The 25,753-nt window shown below is 47.9% G+C and overlaps 1 protein-coding gene across 1 annotated transcript in view; it reads right to left on the bottom strand.

Annotated features, from left to right (window-relative positions):
* itga2b (integrin, alpha 2b) overlaps positions 1-25,753 on the bottom strand; it is a 136,839-nt gene that overhangs the window by 92,104 nt on the left and 18,982 nt on the right. Inside the window, exons 3-5 of the mRNA XM_070864503.1 lie at positions 11,908-12,005; positions 4,793-4,964; positions 2,003-2,052 (exon numbers count right to left, since the gene is read on the bottom strand). Coding sequence (XP_070720604.1) covers positions 2,003-2,052; positions 4,793-4,964; positions 11,908-12,005 — 320 coding nt within the window. The remainder of the gene's footprint in view (positions 1-2,002; positions 2,053-4,792; positions 4,965-11,907; positions 12,006-25,753) is intronic.

Below are 25,753 nucleotides of genomic sequence, written 5' to 3'. Positions count from 1 at the left end.
TGCCCCAGCTTTCTCTGAAGCTCAGAGCACTGTGGCGCCCTCTCAAGCCCTTATGGGTGGCATCACATATGTTGCTTGTCATATATATAGCTCCACCTAGTGGACTACTGTGGCATTGCAGCCATTGCTGTTTACAACAATAAAGACGGAACAAGTCATGTGACTGGTTCCTGACGTTATGAGAGAGTTAGATATGGCCCTTACGGCTAAAGGGATCAAGGGGTATGGAGAGAAAGCAGGAAAGGGGTACTGAGGGAATGATCAGCCATGATCTTATTGAATGGTGGTGCAAGCTCGATGGGCTGAATGGCCTACTCCTGCACCTATTTTCTATGTTTTCTATGTTTATCAGCTAACTTAAAGCCTGTGTGTTTGTGAGGTTGTACCGAAAACATAATCTTGTTGCTCCAGTTCCGGCAGAGATGATGGCAGAGAGCCCACTTTGGGTATAATCTGCCCACCAACACATTATTGCCATGTGCTCGTGAGCTGGCGGACCTGGCCTCAAGTTGGTTCCAATGCCCATCATGATGCCATGACATGCATTGCATTATGGGATGATGTATTGGCTTCAGTGAGCACCATAGCGTTATGTTCATCCGGTAAATTGTAGTATAACAGGGGCATAAGTAACAATACCCGAGTTCTTGCCTGGTCAATGCAGAGTACTACCGTAACACCACCCACAAGTAGCTGAAATATTTCATCCATTTTATCGTACTCCCCCTCGCCTTAGATCGCCTTGGAGTTCCCTGCATTCGCTAACAATGAGGCCAGGGTAGGTGCCCATTGTCCTGCTCGCTGGTTTTAACCAATACTGCTTCACTAACAATAATCAAAGTGTCCATTGGCAACACTGCGTCAGCCAATGAGTTGGAGGTGGGATGGTTTATTCAGCAAACGGATTTTATTTAAACAGTGCACTACAGCAAACAGTCTACAGAATCTATTTAAAAAGAGTCTAAATGAACTACAGCAAACAGAACTCATGACTGAAACTACAGCAACGTCTCCCGATAAAAGCAGGGCTAGTTATCTCCAGCAAAATGCGGGGAGTGGGTGATAGTTACATAATACAAATTCTGTTCGTGGCATCAATCTCAGTCACTCACAGCAGTCCGGTGTCCAGGCGAGATTGATTGGGGATTTACCCAAACTTCTCCATCCTGGCTGGGATGTCACTACACTCAGCCAACAATAATGAGAAGGCACACTAGTACGTGTGGGAGTGACCCAGCCTTTGATTTCCCCTTATCATAAACTAGAAGTGACTGTGAGCGATATTGTTACATGAACGCACAGTACATTTGCATCAAATTCCTTTCTCTGCTATTTTAATGCAGGCCTGTTTAATAATCCGATTCATGCTTCTGTTCAAATAGTGGAGGGAAAGAAAGACTTGCATTTATATAGCACCTTTCACGATCACCGGATGTCTCAAAGCGCTTTATAGCCAATGAATTACTTTTGGAGTGTAGTGACAGTTCTAGTGTAGGAAACGCAGCAGCCAATTTGCATACAGCAAGCTCCCACAAACCGCAATGTGATAATGACCAGATAATCTGTTTTTGTGATGTTGATTAAGGGATAAATACCATCCAGGACACCGGAGATAACTCCCCTGCTATTCAAAATAGCACCATGGGATCTTTAATGTCCACCTGAGAGAGCAGACAGGACCTTGGTTTAACATCTCATCTGAAAGACGGCACTTCCAACAATGCAGCACTCCCTCGGTACTGCACTGAGAGTGTTAGCCGAGAATTTTGTGCTCAGGTCTCTGGAGTGGGACTTGAACCCACAATCTTCTAACTCAGAGAGTGCTACCCACTGAGCCATGGCTGATTCTCAGGTTGGATTTGTTATGAACATGTTAAACGTTCCTACAATAATGCAGCTCAGGGTCATTTCCAAACTTATTTGCGTCGAACCTACAGTAAGAAAAATATTGCAAGAATGGAAATCATTATATCAATGAAGCATGGATAAGTTGGCGTATTACCTCCGTGATGTCACTGCTCCATCCTGCTTCGCAAAAACGCTGGTCTGGAACTGAGAAATAGGGACCATTGTGATTAATCATTTACCACACAGGGCACAATTCCAGATGACATATAGTTACAAAGATTTTGTGTTCCATTGTTCTGCTACATTTTAAACAATTCCTGACTTATCCCCAGAGAGGAGAGACCCAAGCAGATGCTCAAGGTGCAAACTGTAGCCACAATGAACAGGGATTTCAGGAGCTGCCTCCTGCCCCAGAGGCTTTAGATGTTCACAAGCCTTCAATTATACTGTTTTGCTACAAAATATACCAGCAAGTGTCCATTAGTAGATCTGTGCCCTTACGATCTTCACTGGTTTCCCAGCACGGGGAATTCAGCATTTTAACATACGGACATAAGAATTAGGAGCAGGAGCAGGCCATACAGCCCATTGAGCCTGCTCCGCCATTCAATATGATCATGTCTGATCTTTGACCGCAAATCCACTTTCCCGCCCGATCTCCATATCCCTTGATTCCCCGAGAATCCAAAAATTTATCGATCGTTGCTTTGAATATACTCAATGACTCAGCATCCACAGCCCACTGGGGCAGAGAATCGCAAAGATTCACAACCCTCTGAGTGAAGAAATTCCTCTTCATCTCAGTCTTTTATTTTAAAAGGACTCGTGGAGTTTGCAGCTGTAGACCCTGTCCCCTGCCTCTCATCGTAGGCCTCTGTTATTTGACTTCCAGCTACCCACCTCCACTCTGTCCTCCTTCTCCTCCTGTTCCCCACCCTATTACTTTGGGAGGCTGTCCACCAGCACTGCCCTTCCATCCTGGCTGTTATTTTTATTGCATCATAGAACCATAGAACGGTTACAGCACAGAAGGAGGCCATTCGGCCCATCGAGCCTGTGCCGGCTCTCTGCAAGAGCACTTCAGCTAGTCAGGGTTGCACTGTGTTTTAGTGCGATACGCTTTTTTCTGAGGTTTTGGGATCTTTTTTGCTTCTTCGTTGTTTTTCCCAATTTTCTCGGGGTACTTATCAGTAGTGCTGCGTTTTACAGCGCTTTGCGCTTTTTCTGTGGTTTTTGGAGTCTTTTTTGCTTTTTCGGCCCTTTCCCCGTAGCCCTGCAATTTTTTTTTCCTTCAGGTACTTATCCAACTCCCTTTTGAAAACCACGATTGAGTCTGCCTCCTTAACCCTCTCAGGCCGTGCATTCCTGATCCTAACCACTTGCTGCGTAAAAAGGTTTTTCCTCATGTCGCCTTTGGTTCCTTTGCCAATCACCTTAAATCTGTGTCCTCTGGTTCTCAACCCTTCCGCCAATGGGAGCAGTTTGTCTCTATCTACTCTGTCCAGACCCCTCCTGATTTTGAACACCTCAATCAAATCTCCTCTCAATCTTCTCTGCTCTAAGGAGAACAACCCCAGCTTCTCCAGCCTAACCACGTAACTGAAGTCCCTCATCCCTGGAACCATTCTTGTAAGTTGTTTCTGCACCTTCTCGAAGGCTTTCACATCCCTTTCTACTCTTTGTTTGATTTTCTTGTTTCATCTCTATTTTTATATAAATACAATTTTCATTCCCCCCCACCCGCCACCCCCGCCCTCCCTTTTTCTTCACAAATGTCAATTCCCCGTGGTTTTTTTTTTCCTGAACATCTTTCTTCAATGTCTTTTAATTCCAGAAAGCCTGTAGCCTAAAATATTGGTCCCTCACTATCTCTTTCATCCTGAGTGCCTCTTCCCCACTGCATGCTTTAAAAAAAAATTCTGTTGTAGAGCCACCTAGTGGGCTACTGATGCAATAACAATAAAGCCATGTACTCTGCACAGTTCTTATCCGGAAGCCATATTGTGCAGGTCTCTTTGGGCTAGACTTTCCACTTCACATAGCCCATCTATGGCCCATTTATTGCCCCAAACGGACCTCTATCGCCCATTTTGAGGAAAAAGTGGAAACTAGGCCAGAAATATCGCCAGAAAAATAAGCCCCCAATTTTCGGCTCACCTTCGCCAAACTGATCGGCGAGCTGATCGCCCACACAAGGCCCATCCGAACTTTTGGCATATCGCCATCACAAGGCCGGGCTGATTTAAGGCCGAAAACATCGCTGTGAAATAGTTCCTTTCCCCGGGCTTTACAGAAGGAAATGGGCACTACGGGCGCCATTTTGAAGATCGGAGGAAGGGGGGTTATCACAATATCAACCCAACATCTAAGTACAAGCAAAGCGTTGAACTTCTGAACTCCTCAGTACTCCAGTGTCCTTAAACATTCAATACCCTGTAACTTCCTCTGCCCCTCTATTATGTCATCTAGATAAAATACCCCCACAAATCCTCAGTACTTTCCTCGCTTTACTCACTTTCCAAGCCTCCACAATTACTCTAACACCCATCCCAAATCCTTAGTAAAAGCAACTAGCCTGTTCTAACAAACCCCATCATCTCACATGCACCAATGGCTGGCACACCAAATCTGACGAAGCCGCACTCTCTGTGCACTGCGCTGGTGTTTCAGCCGAGGTTACGTGCTCATGTCCTGGAGTGGGGCTTGAGCCCAGAGCCTTTGGACTCAGAAGTGAACGTGTGAGCCGTGGAGCAAACTGACAAGGCTGCACTCGGCCTCTGCAAATGGGAGCTGGCAACTTCATCCAGATTTGCACGTGACTGCAACATCCTTTTGGTAAAAAGAATGATACTTGATGTGTAGTCTGTGTTAACTCTTTGCAAACTTTGGGAACTTTCAAATTTTTGAATTTTTCACATCATTTTTACACAGAACATTCTCTTACCTTTGTCCGTATACTGTGTTTCCAACAGTTTGGAGCGACAGGGCGAATATTCTGCGTAGATGCTGAAGTTTTGAGACGCTATTAGACACATGCCCACTGGCGTTACTCCGCTGGAGCTGGTCTTCAAGTGTGTTTTCTCCTCATATTCCCAGCGATACATAGGTGCACAGGCCTGAGGAATAAACACACAAAGCAAGTGTTGACAGCTCATTGGAGAATTGTGTGTGGACATTGACAGCATAGATTGTTTTGACAAATTTATATAAAAAAAATAATTACTTTTTCTGAAGGAGCATCACAATTCTGTCTGATCTCATCCTATCCCAACACCCACATATGTTTATATATGGTTCCCAGGATTTATTTTATTCGTTCCTGGGATATGGGTATTACTGGCATTTGTCGCCCATCCCTAACTGCCCTTGAGAAGGTGGTGGTGAGCCGCCTTCTTGAACCGCTGCAGTCCGTGTGATGAAGGTGCTCCCACAGTGCTGTTAGAACATAACAACATAAGAACATAAGAATTAGGAACAGGAGCAGGCCATCTAGCCCCTCGAGCCTGCTCCGCCATTCAATAAGATCATGGCTGATCTGGCTGTGGACTCAGCTCCACTTACCCGCCTGCTCCCCGTAACCCTTAATTCCCTTATTGGTTAAAAATCTATCTATCTGTGACTTGAATACATTCAATGAGCTAGCCTCAACCACTTTCCCGGGCAGAGAATTCCACAGATTCACAGCATTCTGGGAGAAGAAATTCCTTCTCAACTCGGTTTTAAATTGGCTCCCCCGTATTTTGAGGCTGTGCCCCCTAGTTCTAGTCTCCCCGACCAGTGGAAACAACCTCTCCGCCTCTATCTTGTCCATACCTTTCATTATTTTAAATGTTTCTATAAGATCACCCCTCATCCTTCTGAACTCCAACGAGTAAAGACTCAGTCTACTCAATCTATCATCATAAGGTAACCCCCTCATCTCCGGAATCAGCCTAGTGAATCGTCTCTGTACCCCCTCCAAAGCCAGTATATCCTTCCTTAAGTAAGGTGACCAAAACTGCACACAGTACTCCAGGTGTGGCCTTACCAATACCCTATACAGTTGCAGCAGGACCTCCCTGCTTTTGTATTCCATCCCTCTCGCAATGAAGGCCAACATTCCATTCGTCTTCCTGATTACCTGCTGCACCTGCAAACTAACTTTTTGGGATTCAGGTCCCTCTGCACCTCAGCATGTTGTAATTTCGCCCCGTTCAAATAATATTCCCTTTTACTGTTTTTTTTCCCAAGGTGGATGACCTCACACTTTCCGACATTGTATTCCATCTGCCAAACCTTAGCCCATTCGCTTAACCTATCTAAATCTCTTTGCAACCTTTCTGTGTCCTCTACACAACCCGCTTTCCCACTAATCTTTGTGTCATCTGCAAATTTTGTTACACTACACTCTGCCCCCTCTTCCAGGTCATCTATGTATATTGTAAACAGTTGTGGTCCCAGCACTGATCCCTGTGGCACACCATTAACCACCAATTTCCAACCCAAAAAGGACCCATTTATCCCGACTCTCTGCTTTCTGTTCGCCAGCCAATTCTCGATCCATGCTAATACATTTCCTCTGACTCCGCATACCTCTATCTTCTGCAGTAACCTTTTGTGTGGCACCTTATCGAATGCCTTTTGGAAATCTAAAATACACCACATCCATCGGTACACCTCTATCCACCATGCTCGTTATATCCTCAAAGAATTCCAGTAAATTAGTTAAGCATGATTTCCCCTTCATGAATCCATACTGCGTCTGCTTGATTGCACTATTCCTATCTAGATGTCCCGCTATTTCTTCCTTAATGATAGTTTCAAGCATTTCCCCCACTACAGATGTTAAACTAACCGGCCTATAGTTACCTGCCTTTTGTCTGCCCCCTTTTTTAAACAGAGGCGTTACATTAGCTGCTTTCCAATCCGCTGGTACCTCCCCAGAGTCCAGAGAATTTTGGTAGATTGTAACGAATGCATCTGCTATAACTTCCGCCATCTCTTTTAATACCCTGGGATGCATTTCATCAGGACCAGGGGACTTGTCTACCTTGAGTCCCATTAGCCTGTCCAGCACTACCCCCCTAGTAATAGTGATTGTCTCAAGGTCCTCCCTTCCCACATTCCTATGACCAGCAATTTTTGGTATGGTTTTTGTGTCTTCCATTGTGAAGACCGAAGCAAAATAATTGTTTAAAGTCTCAGCCATTTCCACATTTCCCATTATTAAATCCCCCTTCTCATCTTCTAAGGGACCAACATTTACTTTAGTCACTCTTTTCCGTTTTATATATCTGTAAAAGCTTTTGCTATCTGTTTTTATGTTTTGCGCAAGTTTACCTTCGTAATCTATCTTTCCTTTCTTTATTGCTTTTTTAGTCATTCTTTGCTGTTGTTTAAAATTTTCCCAATCTTCTAGTTTCCCACTAACCTTGGCCACCTTATACGCATTGGTCTTTGATTTGATACTCTCCTTAATCCCTTGGTTATCCACGGCTGGTTATCCCTTCTCTTACTACCCTTTTTTTCACTGGAATATATTTTTGTTGCGCACTATGAAAGTGCTCCTTAAAAGTCCTCCACTGTTCCTCAATTGTGCCACCATTTAGTCTGTGTTTCCAGTCTACTTTAGCCAACTCTGCCCTCATCCCACTGTAGTCCCCTTTGTTTAAGCATAGTACGCTCGTTTCTGACACAACTTCCTCACCCTCAATCTGTATTACAAATTGAACCACACTGTGATCACTCATTCCGAGAGGATCTTTTACTAGGAGATCGTTTATTTTTCCTGTCTCATTACACAGGACCAGATCTAAGATAGCTTGCTCCCTTGTAGGTTTTGTAACATTCTGTTCTAAGAAACAATCCCGTATGCATTCTATGAATTCCTCCTCCAGGCTACCCCGTGCGATTTGAGTTGACCAATCGATATGTAGGTTAAAATCCCTCTTTACTACTGCCGTTCCTTTTTCAGATGCCTCCATTATTCCCTTGATTATTGCCCGCCCCACCGTGAAGTTATTATTTGGGAGCCTATAAACTACGCCCACCAGTGACTTTTTCCCCTTACTATCTCTAATCTCCACCCACAATGATTCAACATTTTGTTCATCAGAGCCAATATCATCTCTCACAACTGCCCTGATATCATCCTTTATTAACAGAGCTATCCCACCTCCTTTCCCTTCTTGTCTATCTTTCCGAATCGTCAGATACCTCTGTATGTTTAATTCCCAGTCTTGGCCACCCTGCAACCATGTTTCTGTAATGGCCACCAAATCATATCCATTTGTAATGATTTGTGCCGTAAACTCATTTATTTTATTTCGAATTCTGCGTGCGTTTAGGTAGAGTGTTTTAATCCTAGTTTTTAAATCATGATTTTTAGTTTTGACCCCTCCTGCAGCCCCTTTATATTCAGTGGCTCTTTTTGTTTTTTGCCTTGGGTTTCTCTGCCCTCCACTTTTACTCATCTCCTTTCTGTCTTTTGCTTTTGTCTCCTTTTTGTTTCCCTCTGTGTCCCTGCATTGGTTCTCATTCCCCTGCCATATTAGTTTAACTCTTCCCCAACAGCACTTGCAAACACTCCCCCTAGGACATTGGTTCCGGTCCTGCCCAGGTGCAGACCGTCCGGTTTGTACTGGTCCCACCTCCCCCAGAACCGGTTCCAATGCCCCAGGAATTTGAATCCCTTCCTGCTGCACCACTGCTCAAGCCAGGTATTCATCTGCGCTATCCTGCAATTCCTACTCTGACTATAGCACGTGGCACTGGTAGCAATCCCGAGATTACTACTTTTGAGGTCCTACTTTTTAATTTAGCTCCTAGCTGCTTAAATTCGTCTCGTAGGACCTCATCCCTTTTTTTTACCTATGTCGTTGGTACCAATGTGCACCACGACAACTGGCTGTTCTCCCTCCCTTTTCAGAATGTCCTGCACCCGCTCCGAGACATCCTTGACCCTTGCACCAGGGAGGCAACATACCATCCTGGAGTCTCGGTTGCGGCTGCAGAATCACCTATCTATTCCCCTTATGATTGAATCCCCTATCACTATCGCTCTCCCACTCTTTTTCCTGCCCTCCTGTGCAGCAGAGCCAGCCACGGTGCCATGAACTTGGCTGCTGCTGCCCTCCCCTGATGAGTCATCCCCCTCAACAGTACTCAAAACGGTGTATCTGTTTTGCAGGGGGATGACCGCAGGGGACCCCTGCACTATCTTCCTTGCACTGCTCTTCCTGCTGGTCTTCCATTCCCTAGCTGGCTGTGGACCCCTCTCCTGCGGTAAGACCAACTCGCTACACGTGCTACTCACGTCATTCTCAGCATCGTGGATGCTCCAGAGTGAATCCACCCTCAGCTCCAATTCCGCAATGCGGACCGTCAGGAGCTGGAGGCGGACACACTTCCCGCACACGTAGTCGTCAGGGACACTGGAAGTGTCCCTGAGTTCCCACATGGTACAGGAGGAGCATATCACGTGACCGAGCTCTCCTGCCATGACTTAACTCTTAGATACACTTAAATTGGCAACAACAATGTTAACTAGTTACTTACTGTTATAGAAGAGAAAAAAGAAAAACTACTCACCAATCCAGCCAATCACTTACCCCCTTGGCTGTGACGTCATCTTTCTGTTTCTTTCTACTTTTTTGCCTTCTCCCTGTAGCTGCACAAGTACGCCTCACCAACGAACTCCCGACGCTGCTCCCGACTGCCACCGACGCTGGGCCCCGGACTCCCTGCTGTGCCTTTTATAGGCCTCACCAATGGACCTCCGCGATGCTGCTCCCGACTGCCGCCAACGCTGGGCCCCGGACTCCCTGCTGTGCCTTTTATAGGCCTCACCAACGGACCTCCTCAACGCTGCTTCCGACTGCCGCCGACGCTGGGCCCCGGACTCCCTGCTGTGCCTTTTATAGGCCTCACCAACGGACCTCCTCAACGCTGCTCCCGACTGCCGCCAACGCTGGGCCCCGGACTCCCTGCTGTGCCTTTTATAGGCCTCACCAACGGACCTCCTCAACGCTGCTCCCGACTGCCGCCGACGCTGCAAGGAGGGAGTTCCAGGATTTTGAACCCAGCGACGATGAAGGAACGATGATATATTTCCAAGTCAGGATGGTGTGTGACTTGGAAGGGAACATTGTGGTGGTGGTGTTCCCATACGCCTACTACCCTTGTCCTTCTAGGTGGTAGAGGGCACGGGTTAGGTAGGTGCTGCCGAAGAAGCCTTGGTGAGTTGCTGCAGTGCATCTTGTCGATGGTACACACTGCAGCCACGGTGCGCCGGTGGTGGAGGGAGTGAATGTTTAAGGTGGTGGATGGGGTGCCAATCAAGCGGGCTGCTTTATCCTGGATGTTATTGAGCTTCTTGAGTGTTGTTGGAGCTGCACTCATCCAGGCAAGTAGAGAGTATTCCATCACACTCCTGACTTATAGAAACATAGAAAATAGGTGCAGGAGTAGGCCATTCAGCCCTTCGTGCCTGCACCACCATTCAATAAGATCATGGCTGATCATTCACCTCAGTACCCTTTTCCTGCTTTCTCTCCATACCCCTTGATCCCTTTAGCCGTAAGGGCCATATCTAACTCCCTCTTGAATATATCCAATGAACTGGCATTAACAACTCTCTGCGGTAGGGAATTCCACAGGTTAACAACTCTCTGAATGAAGAAGTTTCTCCTCATCTCAGTCCTAAATGGCTTACCCTTTATCCTTAGACTGTGTCCCCTGGTTCTGGACTTCCCCAACATCGGGAACATTCTTCCTGCATCTAACCTGTCCAGTCCCATCAGAATTTTATATGTTTCTATGAGATCCCCTCTCATGCCTCTAAACTCCAGTGAATACAGGCCCAGTCGATCCAGTCTCTCCTCATATGTCAGTCCTGCCATCCCAGTGGAAAGGCTTTGGGGAGTCGGGAGGTGAGACACTTGCCGCAGGATACCCAGCCTTTGAGCCACAGTATTTATGTGGCTAGTTAAGTTTCTGGTCAATAATGGCCCCAGGATGTTGATGGTGGGGCATTCAGCGATGGCAATGTATTTGAAGGTGGGCAACGTTGGCAAGGCTGCAGCATTAATTGTCCATCCCCAGCCACCCTGATAAGGTCGTGGTGGTGAGTCTTGTCCTAGAATCACTGCAGTCCTTATGCAGACTGCCTGTCCCCACAATGGTGTTAGGGAAGAAATGCAAGATTTTGACCTTGGTGGTGGATATTGAGATTAGTGACAGGGGCAGCAACCAAGCACTTCTTTCATAGGCCACTGAATAGGAAAGGAACCTGTAGTGATTTTCACCTCCACAACCAAGGGCTGCAGAGATCAACTGTTGCTCCCTGGCTGAACTTAGCTCAGTCAGATCAGAGCAGGGTATCGCCTTTCTAGACTGAATGATTGAGCTAACCCTCTGCCATACCCAACTAAAAGGCACTGGGGAAGCACAACACCTTTTAAAGTGGAACAGTGGTGAATAATAATTATTAATGATACAGGTATCAGAGCATGAGAAAAGACCTAGCACGCCCATGAATGCCCACATTTTGCAGTCGAAAACTTTCCTGTAGGTTCTTATTACAGTTAATGTCTTGAAATCCCTCAAATGTAATGTTTGGGACGCTCTCCCATTGTCTAGTATACAAAGGTGCTGTTTGGGTTAATACTAAACCTTACCATCCCATGGTTCAATGTCCTAATCTGTGCTGAGTTACATCGCCAGAAACAACCCAATCAGCCCAACTGATCTATGCTGGCGTTTATGATCCACACGAGCCTCCTCACACCCCTGTCCACCTCTCCCTATCAGCATATCTTTCTCTTCCTTTCTCCCTTGTGCTTATCTAGCTTCCCTTTAAATGCATCTATGCTATTTGCCTGAACTATTCCTTGTGGTAGCGCATTCCACGTTCTCAACACTCTTTGGGCAAAGACGTTTCTTCTGAATTCGGGGATGCGCAAGAGGCCAGAATCGAAGGACCACAGAGCTCTCGGAGGATTGTAGGGCTGGAGGAGGTTGCACAGAACAACAAGTCCCACCCCATTGTCATTGCTCCAGAGTTACCCCATATGAACTCACCACAACTTTCTCCTTGTGTGCTTTGACTGTTGCCCCAAACCACTGGTTGGATTTGTAATCATTCAAAACTTTACCAAAATTGTCAATATGTCGGTCACCTGCATGAATAAATTCAAGTTATTGAAGCACTGCGCCAGTATTAGCAAATGATAGACATTATTCTCCTAGTTGGTAGACATTGTAAGTGGATTATAAATAATAATGGCCCTGAAATTCCATTCGACCTCTTCCCACGGGAAACGACCGAAAAAAACCAAAAAGATACATGCTTACCTGCTGTGGCTGTGACGGTCCGAATTTCCGAGCCTGAGGCCCAGAGGTGACTGCGCGCGCAGCATGTGCACGTGGGAAGGTGCGCAGGCCGGGATCTAGTGACAGCAGCCAATCAGATACAGTATAGTTTCTCATTCATAGCAATAGGAGTTCTGTAAAGTACGGAACTCCTATTGCTATGATTGAGAATCCCCCTCCAAACACTTAAAAACTAGAAAATAAAAAATAGAAAATAAATTACACAATTAACATGCATTTAAATTAAAGTTGTTATAAAAAAAATAGTTTTCCGACTTAAAATTTTTTTTTTTATTAACACTTAAAATAAACTTACCGTAGTGGGGAAGGTTTTTAAACATAAAAAGTGCTTTTATAACTTTATTTTTTAGTTGTGTGTGTATTTTTAACCACTTGCTCCTGTAAAAGTAGGCTATACGCTTGCTTTTTCAGGCGCAGGATTTTAAAGGACATTTGCAAGGCAAGATATTCATAAATATCGGAAATCTTACCCTGCAAGTGTCTCGCTCCCGAGATGTGGCCATCTGTCAAGACCAAAAACTTGACAGATCGGAAATGCCAGTTTTCAGCGCATGCACATTGCGCGCTGGAAACTGGCTTTTCCGATGCCTTCCTGGGTCCGTAGGAACTTCTTACGGGCCCGGGACATCGGAATTGCAGGGCCGAAATCTATTATCAGACCTCCCCACTCCCTAATTTGCCATGTTTAATTTTGCTCCTTCACTCAAATGTCCTCCTTTTGCTCTCCTGCAGATGCAGAATATTGCTGTGGCACAGTGAATGAACAAGGATCCCATCCACGTGATCAATTCTCAAGTGGGAGCCCAGACAGTGGGCTTTGCAAGGCTATTTGAGGGTTGTGGGGGTCTGGAACTCACTGCCTGGAAGGGTGGTAGAGGCAGAAAGCCTCATAACATTTAAAACGTGCTTGAATGTGCACTTAAAGTGCCGTAACCTACAGGGCTACGGACCAAGAGCTGGATAGTGGGATTAGGCCGGATAGCTCTTTGTTGGCTGGCGCGGACACAATGGGCCTAAATGGCCACCTTCTGTGCTGTAAATTTCTATGATTCTATGATTCTATTCAGTCACGGAAGTGTCACAACAAATCCCAATTCCTGCCCTCAACCATGAAAATTTACAGAAGATTTAATCATTTCCAGAAAACCCAGACTCTTCGACCTTGAAAGGAGAGGAATAAAAACATAAAATGCTGGCAATCTCAGCAGGTCAGGCAGCATCTGTGGACAGGAAGCAGAGTTAACGTTTCGGGGACCCGAAAGGAGAGGAATGAGAGGAGGTCTGCGCGAGCATTCTAAGATGCTGAGTGGATAGCAAATATTCATCAACAGCACTATTTGTGGATAAAATATGATTGAAGAACAATGGACAGAGGCACACACTGGCAAAAGGAAAGTTCAGCACTGATACTCAGAAAAACTTCTTTACACAAATGGGTCACTTTAACTTTTGATGATATCAGATCGACAACTTGTTATACCTCTCTCCCGATTTTCACTTCCAGATGTAGTGACGTGTAGCCACTGGTCATAAGCGGTCCCTCGAACGAGGATGACTTGCTTCCAGGAGAGTTCATAGATGTTTCAATGAAGGACCCGATGTTCCAGTCCTGAACTCCAATTGAAGGGGTGGAAGGTGTCTGTGCATGGGTTTTTTTAACGTGTGGTGACCGTTGCACATCAGCCACCACAAGGGCTTGCCAGAGCTAGGCCTTTATCTAGTGGCAAGGGTTAACCAAGACGACTGGAGACCTGCTCTGCTGCACGGACCTAGTGCGCACACATATTGCAGTGTGGGCTGGCCCGTGCTGCCCCTGGGCCCTCGGCTCTTCTGGGCCTCGTACCCTCATTCGCCGCACCTTCGCCCACGATGTTCCAGGGCCTGGCGCTCCAGCTCTATTTATAGCCCTGGCCTGCAGTGGTGTTCTCACACAGGTTGGGGCGACCCACTGGTATAATGTAGCCAGATGCAACAGATCATTTTCACCCAGCCCGGTCTCACAAACAGCAATGAGATAAATGACCCAGATAATCTGTTTTTAGTGGTATTAGTTGAGGGATAATGGTTGGCCAGAGCTCCGGGAGAACCGTTCTACCCTTCTTCAAATGGTGTTGTGCAATCTTTTATACCCACCTGATTGGGCCTCGGTTTAATGTTTCATCTGAAGGATGGCACCTCCGGCAGTGCAACACTCCTTCAGTACTGCAGTGGAGTGGCAGACAAGATTATGTGCTCAAGTCTCTGGAGTGGGACTTGAATCCATAACCTTCTGACTCAGAGGAGAGAGTGCTGCCCACTGAGCCAAGGTTGATGGCTTCTTGCCATCTTAAATGCTCATCTAGCTCAAGATTCAATCCACCACCTCTGACTCCAACTCAATTTTCCAGAGACTCAAAGCTCCCCCACTATTCCTCCAAAACCTAACCCTGGCATCATCTGTTGAGACGCGGGAAGGAAGAAGTTAAGGTGAAAATTACCAGAAAGGACAGTTGGGATATATGATAATGTGTGCGTGATTACATTAGCAGAAGACAAAGGCCCTGATCATCTCAGCAATTTATTAAATTAGCAGCTTGAAAACTCATTTACCACAGGCCGAAACTGCAAGTGGCTAAGACTGCTAAGGGCAGCACAAACAGAAAACAGGGTGATACACCATATTTTTTGAATGTTTTCATCGCTGGCAAGGTCAGCATTTATTGCCCATCCCCTAATTGCCCTTGAGAAGGTGGTGGTGAGCCGCCTTCTTAAACCACTGCAGTCCGTGTGGTGAAAGTGCTCCCACAGTGCTGTTAGGGAGGGAGTTCCAGATGTTTGACCCAACGACGATGAAGGAACAGCCGATATATTTCCAAGTCAGGATGGAGCGTGACTTGGAGGGGAACTTGGAGGTGGTGGTGTTCCCATGTGCCTGCTGCCTTTGTCCTTCTAGGTGGTAGAGGTCGCAGGTTTGGGAGGTGCTGTCGAAGAAGCCTTGGCGAGTTGCTGCAGTGCATTTTGTAGATGGTACACACTGCAGCCACGGTGCGCCGGTGGTGGAGGGAGTGAATGTTGAGGGTGGTGGATGGGGTGCCAGTCAAGCAGGCTACGTTGTCCTGGATGGTGTCGAGCTTCTTGAGTGTTGTTGGAGCTGCACTCATCCAGGCAAGTGGAGAGTATTCCATCACACTCCTGACTTGTGCCTTGTAGATGGTGGAAAGGCTTTGGGGAGTCAGGAGGTGAGACACTCACCGCAGAATCCCAGCCTCTGACCTGCTCTTGTGGCCACAGTATTTATGTGGCTGGTCCAGTTAAGTTTCTGGTCAATGGTGACCCCCCCATGATGTTGATGGTGGGGGATTCTGCGATAGTAATACTGTTGAATGTCATGGCGAGGTGGTTATATTTTTTCTTGTTGGAGATGGTCATTGCCTGGCATGCATATCAGGCAGTGCACAAACATGTAACCAATCACCGAGTTAAGGGAAATAAGCGGGAGATTTGAATGTATAAAAAGCGATAGTTCGATTAAAGCTATGGCACTGTTTGAAGAGCTCATGCCTCGGCTTCACTGTATCCTGCTTATCACACTGTATATAGTATTAGGCACTCCCTCGTATCGAGGATTACTTGCTTCCACACCAAAAAGGGATGAGTTCACAGGTGTTTCAATGAGGGACCTGACATTCTAAGTACCGAACTATATATTGAAGGGTGGAAGATGCCTGTGTGTGGATTCTTTTAACGTAGGGTGGCACACCAGCCACCACACGGGCTTGACAGAGCTAGTTCTTGATCCAGTGGCAAGGGTTAACCAAGACGACTGGAGACCTGTTCTGCATCACGGACCTCGTGCGCACACATGCTCCTACTATCCATAGATCACACTGTATCATTGAAATAAAGGCAGGACAAGAAACAAGGACCAAGTCTGCCTATCATTTTCCCAATGTATTTAACCTTATTTATCTTCATTACCTAACCACTATAATTGGATTCACCTCGTCTTTTCTCATACTCTTTTTAATTTTAGTGGTGTCCTGCACTCTGATCCTTGGTTTGCCATCAGCTTTTGCACACACACAAAAAATCCCCAACAGGTATGCCCTCCAGTCCCAGAGGGACCGGGGATGTAATATGGTTTGGCTATAGTGACTGACAGAGCAGGGCAGCATGGACTCGGGCATCAAGGTGACAGCAGTTCTATATTATCCAGTTACCGCCGTACTTTAGTGCTCTGAGAGCTGAAGGAGGTGCAAAAAACCCCACATCTTTGAAAATTTAAATTGCATTGTAAAAATTGTGATGGGAACAATAAAGCATCTGCCATTCAATTTGTGTTGAGTGTTCAACAATATTAAAAATTACCAAAACAAAATCAATAGATTCCGTGTACTGGAAAAATCAATGCATTATTTCCCCCCGAGGCATAAAGAGCAGAGAACAGAAGCAGCAATCAAAAGCCAGCATGCTGCTCCCTCCTTGGGACTCCTTGCTCTGTATGGCACAGTAAAACAGCTGGATTTTCAGTTATTCTGTTTTCAGGGAGATAATGGCGGCGGGGCGGGAAAGTTACCAGCCAGGAATAGTTTGCGCATCTGGGCCCTGCGTCAGGGAGTGCAGCACTAAGGGAGGCGTTGTACACCTCTCACCTCTCGTGGCGCAAGGATGGTGTTATGTGTGCTTGCTTGTATTGTTATATGATGTCTGTAACACTGAATATACCTCACACTGTACACAGCTTACTGTGCACCTGAGGGCGCTGCTGCTGGAGACCTAAGGGTTACCTATACACTGGTGGTAACCCAGTATAAAAGGGAGCTCACAGCTTGGTGTCCTCACTCAAGGAGCTGCAAATAAAGGACTACAGTCTACACAGTTCAAGTACCATACCCTGCCTCGTGAAGTCATTACTAAAGGAGGCTGCATACACCACAGATGGGAAACTCCCGAGCTAAAGAGCCGGGCCGGGAGCGCTCCGAGAGAGGCCTGGGGGGAGGGGGGGGAAGAACCTAAAAAAAAACACATCCAAACATTCCCCAAACAATGCCCACGCCATCACAACACAAATCGCACAAAAGTTTAAAATGCAAAACGTTCGCATTTACTTTTGGAGTAATTTAACTTCGCCTGCGCCGCCGGCTATACTGGACCACTCCGGTTTCCCAAGCTGTCCATTGCGACTGCACTTCCGGGCAGACAGGTCGGGCAGGAGCTCAACCTCGCGCCGGTGTCACAACCAGAGGCGTTGTATGCCCAGCGCAGCTCTCCCCGGCCGGTGCTGCTCAGCGCCGGCCGCAAATCCCGGCCGGAGGATTGTGGCGAGGGGCGCTGGAGATCTGACCGCCGCCGTTCACACTGCTCCAGGGCCAAACCAAAGGACCGGAAAATCCAGCCCCATGGGTGCAGTGTTGTGCCGCGTGTGGGTGCGGTCCAAACCCCGATCTGGGCTGAGGCGACTCATCTCAGGCGAGTGCGCTGAAAGTGTACAGGGGCATAGAGGTTGTGTTACTGGGCTCGTAACCCAGTGCTCTGAACTAATGATCCAGCAAGGTGGGTTCAAATCCCACCACAGCAGCTGGGGAATTTACATTTCAATAAAAGCGGAATTTAAAAAAAAACTAATATCAGTCATGGTTCTCACAGATTGATGTAAAAAACCCATCTGGTTCATTCATGCCCTTTGGGGAAGGAAATCCGCTATCCTTACCCGGTCAGGCCTATCCGTGACTCCAGACCCACAGCAATGTGGTTGATTCTTAACCGCCCTCTGAAATGGCCCAGCGAGCCCCTCAGTTGTATTCAAGATGATGGTTCACTACCATCTTCTCGAGGGAGGTTCAGGGTTGGGCAATAAATGCTGGCGTTGCCGGTGACGTCCACATCCCGTGGAAGAATAAAAAGAAAAATACAAGGGTCAGTGGAGCAATGGCCGTGCCTTTTATGTCGATACGCTTCAGGCGCCAGCTTCCCATATAACTGGGTAGAGAGGCTGCAGGCCTACTCCATGCCAGATGCGCCAACAATGTATCCCTACTGCACAATTGGGCCCTGCAAACAGTCAAGGCCATTTGTAGCCCTATAATATTAAGTTAATGAGATGTTGATGCGATGCTGATGAGCTGCTGATGAGATGCAAATGAGATGTTAATGAGACGGTCCTCATGCGGTTGAGAGACAGGAACAGGCTGAGTGCGTACAAAAGTATCGGATGATGCTGGTGAGGGATGGGGCCATTGTACTGTATGCACCTGTGAGGATGCTCACAGGTTGGCAGAGCTGTTGAGTTGTGAGCGGCTTAGCTAGTCATGTGATGTTCTGAAGACTCAATAAACCCCCAGCCAATTGGGTTCACGGGGACCCACGATGAGGCAGGTGGTTGTGAGCCTGGTGGATGAACTGGTAATGTGTAGTATGATTGTTAAACCTTTTGCTAATAAACCAACTAGTTCTTAATAGCAATGTGTTGCTATGAATTCTTAAGTAAAGAACCCATAGAGAGAGTGGAGAGCACCAGTTCCAACTGTCACAGGATGGGAGAGTGGAGAGCACCAGTTCCCACTGTCACAGGGGCATCCAGTCGTACCCCAGTAACTGCCCCCAAAGGAAGTGGAGTGTGGGAAATTGCACTCCGCTTCCATTGAGGGGTGGTAAGGCCAATTCTGCGGTGGGAGCAGGACTTCCACGCTGGGGGCTAAAGTTTCCTGCCCCAGAAGGTTACCACCCCCAAGATGGGAGCCTGTGCGGGGAGGCAGAGAGAAGATGAGGGGAGACGGGGGCGGGGGATGGAGGGGAGAGTGGTGGAGGTGGGGGGCGGAGAAACCCAGGGCGGGGAACAGGAGGGGTCACATTGCAGCAGAGGTCTGGTGGGGGGGACGAAGTGTGTTGGAGGGGCGGGCCTGGGGGCTCTGTGCCTCGGTACGGGGAGTGTTCAGAGTGGGGTGGACGGGTTGACTGCGCAGATGGCGGTTGGTGGATGTGGTGTGGTTGGTGTCGCGGGGGTGTGGCTCCGGGGTGGCCGGGGCTGGGGGGCTCGACATCCGGGGGTGGTCGGCATTTTGGATGGATGCTGACGGGACGGGGCGGGTTGGGTGCGGGGGGAGTGTTCCCGGTGTTGGGTGGGTCCGGAGCCGGGGGAGGGAGCACGCTCTTGGGATGGGGGGTGGGCTGTTTGGGGCTGGGATTGGGAGAGACTTCTTCACTCGGGGAGTTGTTGGCCTGTGGGGTTCCCTGCCGTGGAGAGTTGTTGATGCCAGTTCATTGGATGTGTTCGGGAGGGAGTTGGATGTGGTCCTTGCAGCTGGGGGGGTCGGGGGGTGTGGAGGGGGCGTGGGGGGGAGGTGCTGGGGTGGGTGATCAGCCATGATCTTGTTGAATGGCGGTGCAGGCTCGAAGGGCCAAATGGCCTACTCCTGCACCTATTTTCTATGTTTCTATCTATGTTTTAAAAAAGGAGGGAGAGAGATAACAGGGAATTATAGACCGGTCAGCCTGACATTAGTAGTGGGTAAAATGATGGAATCAATTATTAAGGATGTCATAGCAGTGCATTTGGAAAGAGGTGATATGATAGGTCCAAGTCAGCATGGATTTGTGAAAGGGAAATCATTCTTGACAAATCTTCTGGAATTTTTTGAGGATGTTTCCAGTAGAGTGGACAAGGGAGAACTAGTTGACGTGGTATATTTGGACTTTCAGAAGGCGTTCGACAAGGTCCCACACAAGAGATTAATGTGCAAAGTTAAAGCACATGGGATTGGGGGTAGTGTGCTGACATGGATTGAGAACTGGTTGTCAGACAGGAAGCAAAGAGTAGGAGTAAATGGGTACTTTTCAGAATGGCAGGCAGTGACTAGTGGGGTACCGCAAGGTTCTGTGCTGGGGCCCCAGCTGTTTACATTGTACATTAATGATTTAGACGAGGGGATTAAATGTAGTATCTCCAAATTTGCGGATGACACTAAGTTGGGTGGCAGTGTGAGTTGCGAGGAGGATGCTATGAGGCTGCAGAGTGACTTGGATAGGTTAGGTGAGTGGGCAAATGCATGGCAGATGAAGTATAATGTGGATAAATGTGAGGTTATCCACTTTGGTGGTAAAAACAGAGAGACAGACTATTATCTGAATGGTGACAGATTAGGAAAAGGGAAGGTGCAACGAGACCTGGGTGTCATGGTACATCAGTCATTGAAGGTTGGCATGCAGGTACAGCAGGCGGTTAAGAAAGCAAATGGCATGTTGGCCTTCATAGCGAGGGGATTTGAGTACAGGGGCAGGGAGGTGTTGCTACAGTTGTACAGGGCCTTGGTGAGGCCACACCTGGAGTATTGTGTACAGTTTTGGTCTCCTAACCTGAGGAAGGACATTCTTGCTATTGAGGGAGTGCAGCGAAGATTCACCAGACTGATTCCCGGGATGGTGGGACTGACCTATCAAGAAAGACTGGATCAACTGGGCTTGTATTCACTGGAGTTCAGAAGAATGAGAGGGGACCTCATAGAAACGTTTAAAATTCTGACGGGTTTGGACAGGTTGGATGCAGGAAGAATGTTCCCAATGTTGGGGAAGTCCAGAACCAGGGGTCACAGTCTAAGGATAAGGGGTAAGCCATTTAGGACCGAGATGAGGAGAAACTTCTTCACCCAGAGAGTGGTGAACCTGTGGAATTCTCTACCACAGAAAGTCGTTGAGGCCAATTCACTAAATATATTCAAAAGGGAGTTAGATGAAGTCCTTACTACTCGGGGGATCAAGGGGTATGGTGAGAAAGCAGGAAGGGGGTACTGAAGTTTCATGTTCAGCCATGAACTCATTGAATGGTGGTGCAGGCTCGAAGGGCCGAATGGCCTACTCCTGCACCTATTTTCTATGTTTCTATGTTTCTATGAAGCAAATACATTACAGTTATTGCTTTCAATTGATCCATTGTTGTTGAAGATGTATTTAGCTTTCACTGTATCGCTGAGCAACAGTTTGTTTCTCCGTCATTTGGGCCTTGCTGGGCAAACAAGTTGTTGGTACTTCTGTGTCTGCCATGTCGGCCTGAGAAGTATGCCCCTAGGTTCGGCCGGGCCACCAACAAACAGCCTGGCACCCCCCCTCTTGGGTGCCAGGCCGTTGGCCCGGCCGAAACCTTCCCTGGTGGGCCAGTGGGCTGAAGTTTAAAAATGGCGGCGGTCGCTCCTTTAAGTGAAGGGGAGAGCCATGGTGACGCGGTGCTGTGATGACATCATCATGTCGGTCACTCCGCACCGCCCCCAACATCCGCCCTTCAGATGTTTCCACCACCGCATATCCCCCCCTCGTGTAGTCACTGCCCCCATTAAGAGTGACTTCTAGATCCGAAGAAAAAAAAACGAAGAGCAGAATTTCCCTCAAGAGGCGAACTGAACCACAGCTGCGGTAAAAACCATTGAAACGGAGTGCGTGCTCCGTTTCAGGTGGGGCGGGGGGCAATTTTGGCCCCACCGAATTTACATTCCCCAGCTGCTGTGGTAGGATTTGAATTTGCGTCTCTGGATCATTAGACTAGACCTCTGGATTACTAGTCCAGTCACATAACTACTGTGCTACAGTACCCCCTATTTGCAGGTTCTGGAAGAGAATGAAAGAGGGCAGAAGAATGAAGCATTCTTGACCAGTGCATTTGCTCCTTTGATGCTCCATCTAGGCACATTGTTATATCGAGACTTGTGTGTGTGTGTGCAGTGCCACGGACTCTTACCTGGATCAGTGGGATGAATCCTGCCTGCCCTGGTTATCAATCATAGGCAGTCCCTCGGAATCGAGGAAGACTTGCTTCCACTCTTAGAAAAAGTCCTTGGGTGGCTGAACAGTCCAATACGAGAGCCACAGTCCCTGTCACAGGTGGGACAGATAGTCATTGAGGGTAAGGGAGGGTAGGACAGATTTTCCGCACGCTCTTTCCGCTGCCTGCACTTGATTTCTGCATGCTCTCAGCGATGAGACTCGAGGTGCTCAGCGCCCTCTCAGATGCACTTCCTCCACTTAGGGTGGTCTTTGGCCAGGGACTCCCAGGTGTCGGTGGGGATGTTGCACTTTATCAGGGAGGCTTTGAGGGTGTCCTTGTCACGTTTCCTCTGCCCACTCTTTGGCTCGTTTGCCGTAAAGGAGCTCCGAGTAGAGCGCTTGCTTTGGGAATCTCGTGTCTGGCATGCGGACAATGTGGCCTGCCCAGTGGAGCTGATCAAGTGTGGTCAGTGCTTCAATGCTGGGGATGTTGGCCTGGTCGAAGATGCTAATATTGGTGTATCTGTCCTCCCAGGGGATTTGTAGGATCTTGCAGAGACATCGTTGGTGGTATTTCTCCAGCAACTTGAGGTGTCTACTGTACATAGTCCATGTTTCTGAGCCATACAGGAGGGCAGGTATTACTACAGCCCTGTAGACCATGAGCTTGGTGGTACATTTGAGGGTCTTCGAACACTTTTTTCCTCAAACGGTCAAAGGCTGCACTGGTGCACTGGAGGCGGTGTTGAATCTCCTCATCAATGTCTGTTCTTGTTGATAAGAGGCTCCTTGAGGTATGCAAAATGGTCCACGTTGTCCAGGGCTGTGCCGTGGATCTTGATGTTTGGGGGGCAGTGCTGTGCAGTGAGGACAGGCTGGTGGAGGACCTTTGTCTTACGGATGTTTAGCGTAAGATCCATGCTTTCGTTCGCCTCAGTAAATACATCGACTATGTATTTCCAAGTTGAAGTGTTCGAAGACCCTCAAATGTACCACCAAGCTCATGGTCTACAGGGCTGTAGATTTCCAAAAGGCATTCGATAAGGTGCCACACAAAAGATTACTGCAGAAGATAAAGGTACGCGGAGTCAGAGGAAATGTATTAGCATGGATAGAGAATTGGCTGGCTAACAAAAAGCAGAGAGTCGGGATAAATGGGTCCTTTTCGGGTTGGAAATCGGTGGTTAGTAGTGTGCCACAGGGATCGGTACTGGGACCACAACTGTTTACACTATACATAGATGATCTGGAAGAGGGGACAGAGTGTAGTGTAACAAAATTTGCAGATGACACAAAGATTAGTGGGAAAGCGGGTTGTGTAGAGGACACAGAGAGGCTGCAAAGAGATTTAGATAGGTTAAGCGAATGGGCTAAGGTTTGGCAGATGGAATACAATGTCGGAAAATGTGAGGTCATCCACCTTGGGAAAAAAAACAGTAAAAAGGAATATTATTTGAATGGGGAGAAATTACAACATGCTGAGGTGCAGAGGGACCTGGGGGTCCTTGTGCATGAATCCCAAAAAGTTAGTTTGCAGGTGCAGCAGGTAATCAGGAAGGCGAATGGAATGTTGGCCTTCATTGCGAGAGGGATGGAGTACAAAAGCAGGGAGGTCCTGCTGCAACTGTACAGGGTATTGGTGAGGCCACACCTGGAGTACTGCGTGCAGTTTTGGTCACCTTACTTAAGGAAGGATATACTAGCTTTGGAGGGGGTACAGAGACGATTCACTAGGCTGATTCCGGAGATGAGCGGGTTACCTTATGATGATAGATTGAGTAGACTGGGTCTTTACTCGTTGGAGTTCAGAAGGATGAGGGGTGATCTTATAGAAACATTTAAAATAATGAAAGGGATAGAGGCAGAGAGGTTGTTTCCACTGGTCGGGGAGACTAGAACTAGGGGGCACAGCCTCAAAATACAGGGGAGACAATTTAAAACCGAGTTGAGAAGGAATTTCTTCTCCCAGAGGGTTGTGAATCTGTGGAATTCTCTGCCCAAGGAAGCAGTTGAGGCTAGCTCATTGAATGTATTCAAGTCACAGATAGATAGATTTTTAACCAATAAGGGAATTAAGGGTTACGGGGAGCGGGCGGGTAAGTGGAGCTGAGTCCACGGCCAGATCAGCCAGGATCTTGTTGAATGGCAGAGCAGGCTCGAGGGGCTAGATGGCCTACTCCTGTTCCTAATTCTTATGTTCTTATGTTCTTATGTCCTGGAGTTCAGCTTCTGTTTGTGCGCAGAACATATGGGCCCTGGAACCTATGTAAGGTTCTCATGGGAAGCCATCACAAAATACTGCAACCAGCATCCAGCCCACTTCCAATCATAGGCGGTTCCTCGAATGAGGATGACTTGCTTCCACAAGAGTTCACAGATATTTCAATGAAGGACCTGATGGTTTCAGTCCTGAACTCCAATTGAGGGGGTGGAAGATGCCTGTGTGTGGATTTTTTTAACATGTGGTGACCGTTGCACATCAGCCACCACACGGGCTCAACAGAGCTCGGTCTTGGTCCAGTGGCAAAGGTTAACCAGGACAACTGGAAACCAGCTCTGCTGCACGGGCCTAGTGCGCACACATATCGCAGTGTGGGCTGGCCCATGCTGTCCCTGGGGCTTTGGCTCTTCTGGGCCCCGTACCCTCATTCGACACACCTTCGCCCATGATGTTCCAGGGCCCAGCTCTTCCAGCAGAGCCACAGGTCCGTCAGCTACGGCCAAGGTCACGGCTGCTTCAAACGTCATCGCGGCAGGTTCCATTCCGAGTAGTGCCAGAGATTTCTGCCTCATTCCCAACCTTTGGTCCACACCCAGCCAGTAACAGCCACGCGGGCCCCAATTTTAAGTTGGCCCGGGCGAGTAACAAGTTCGCAAGTCGAGGTGCGGAGAGATTTTAACTCTCAGGCAATATTCCCTCAAAATTGTTTTTTTCCCTGTGCGTGGTCCCTTTAACTTGCCGCGAGGCCCGTTCTAATTATCGCGCCTGCACGGCTATTTCTAATGGAAAGAAGGTGAGCGGCCTGCACGGGACCTCCAGACCACTGCCCGGCCCACGCAGCTTAGCGGGAATGTTGCTTCCATGCCTCATTTTAATATTTAAGCTCCGACTCCTGCCTGAGCTCAGGAATGGTCCTCAGCCATTAATTAAGTGGATCGAGGGTTTGGGAGGGGCGGGGGTGGTGGGAGGTGCTGCAGATGTGATCGGGGGAGTGGTGGGGGCGGGGGGGGGTGGTGGGGGTGGAGGAGAAGCACAGGGCAAGGGAGGCCCAATGTTTCCTTGGGGGAGTCTAAAAATATATTTAAACTTACCTTTCTGGGCCTTTTCTGGCCTTGGGTCCTAATCCCAGCAGGTTTTGCCTGGCGGGGAAACATAGGAAATAGGTGCAGGAGCAGGCCATTCGGCCCTTCGAGCCTGCACCACCATTCAATATGATCATGACTGATCATGCAACTTCAGTACCCCACTCCTGCCTTCGCTCCACACCCCCTGATCCCTTTAGCCTTCAGGGCCACAGCTAACTCCCTTTTGAACATATCCAACAAACTGGACTCAACAACTTTCTGCGGTAGAGAATTCCACAGGTTCACAATTCTCTGGGTGAAAAAGTTTCTCCTCATCTCGGTCCTAGATGGCTTACCCCTTATCCTTAGACTGTGACCCCTGGTTCTGGACTTCCCCCAACATCGGGAACATTCTTCCTGCATCTAACCTGTCCAGTCCCGTCAGAATTTTATATGTTTCTATGACATCCCCTCTCATTCTTCTAAATTCCAGTGAATATAAGCCTAGTCGATCCAGTCT

Source organism: Pristiophorus japonicus, chromosome 21 (assembly GCF_044704955.1).
Source record: "Pristiophorus japonicus isolate sPriJap1 chromosome 21, sPriJap1.hap1, whole genome shotgun sequence".
Classification (NCBI taxonomy): domain Eukaryota; kingdom Metazoa; phylum Chordata; class Chondrichthyes; family Pristiophoridae; genus Pristiophorus; species Pristiophorus japonicus.
The sequence above is the reverse complement of the archived record's forward strand: the minus strand, read 5'-3'. Positions and strand labels throughout refer to the sequence as shown.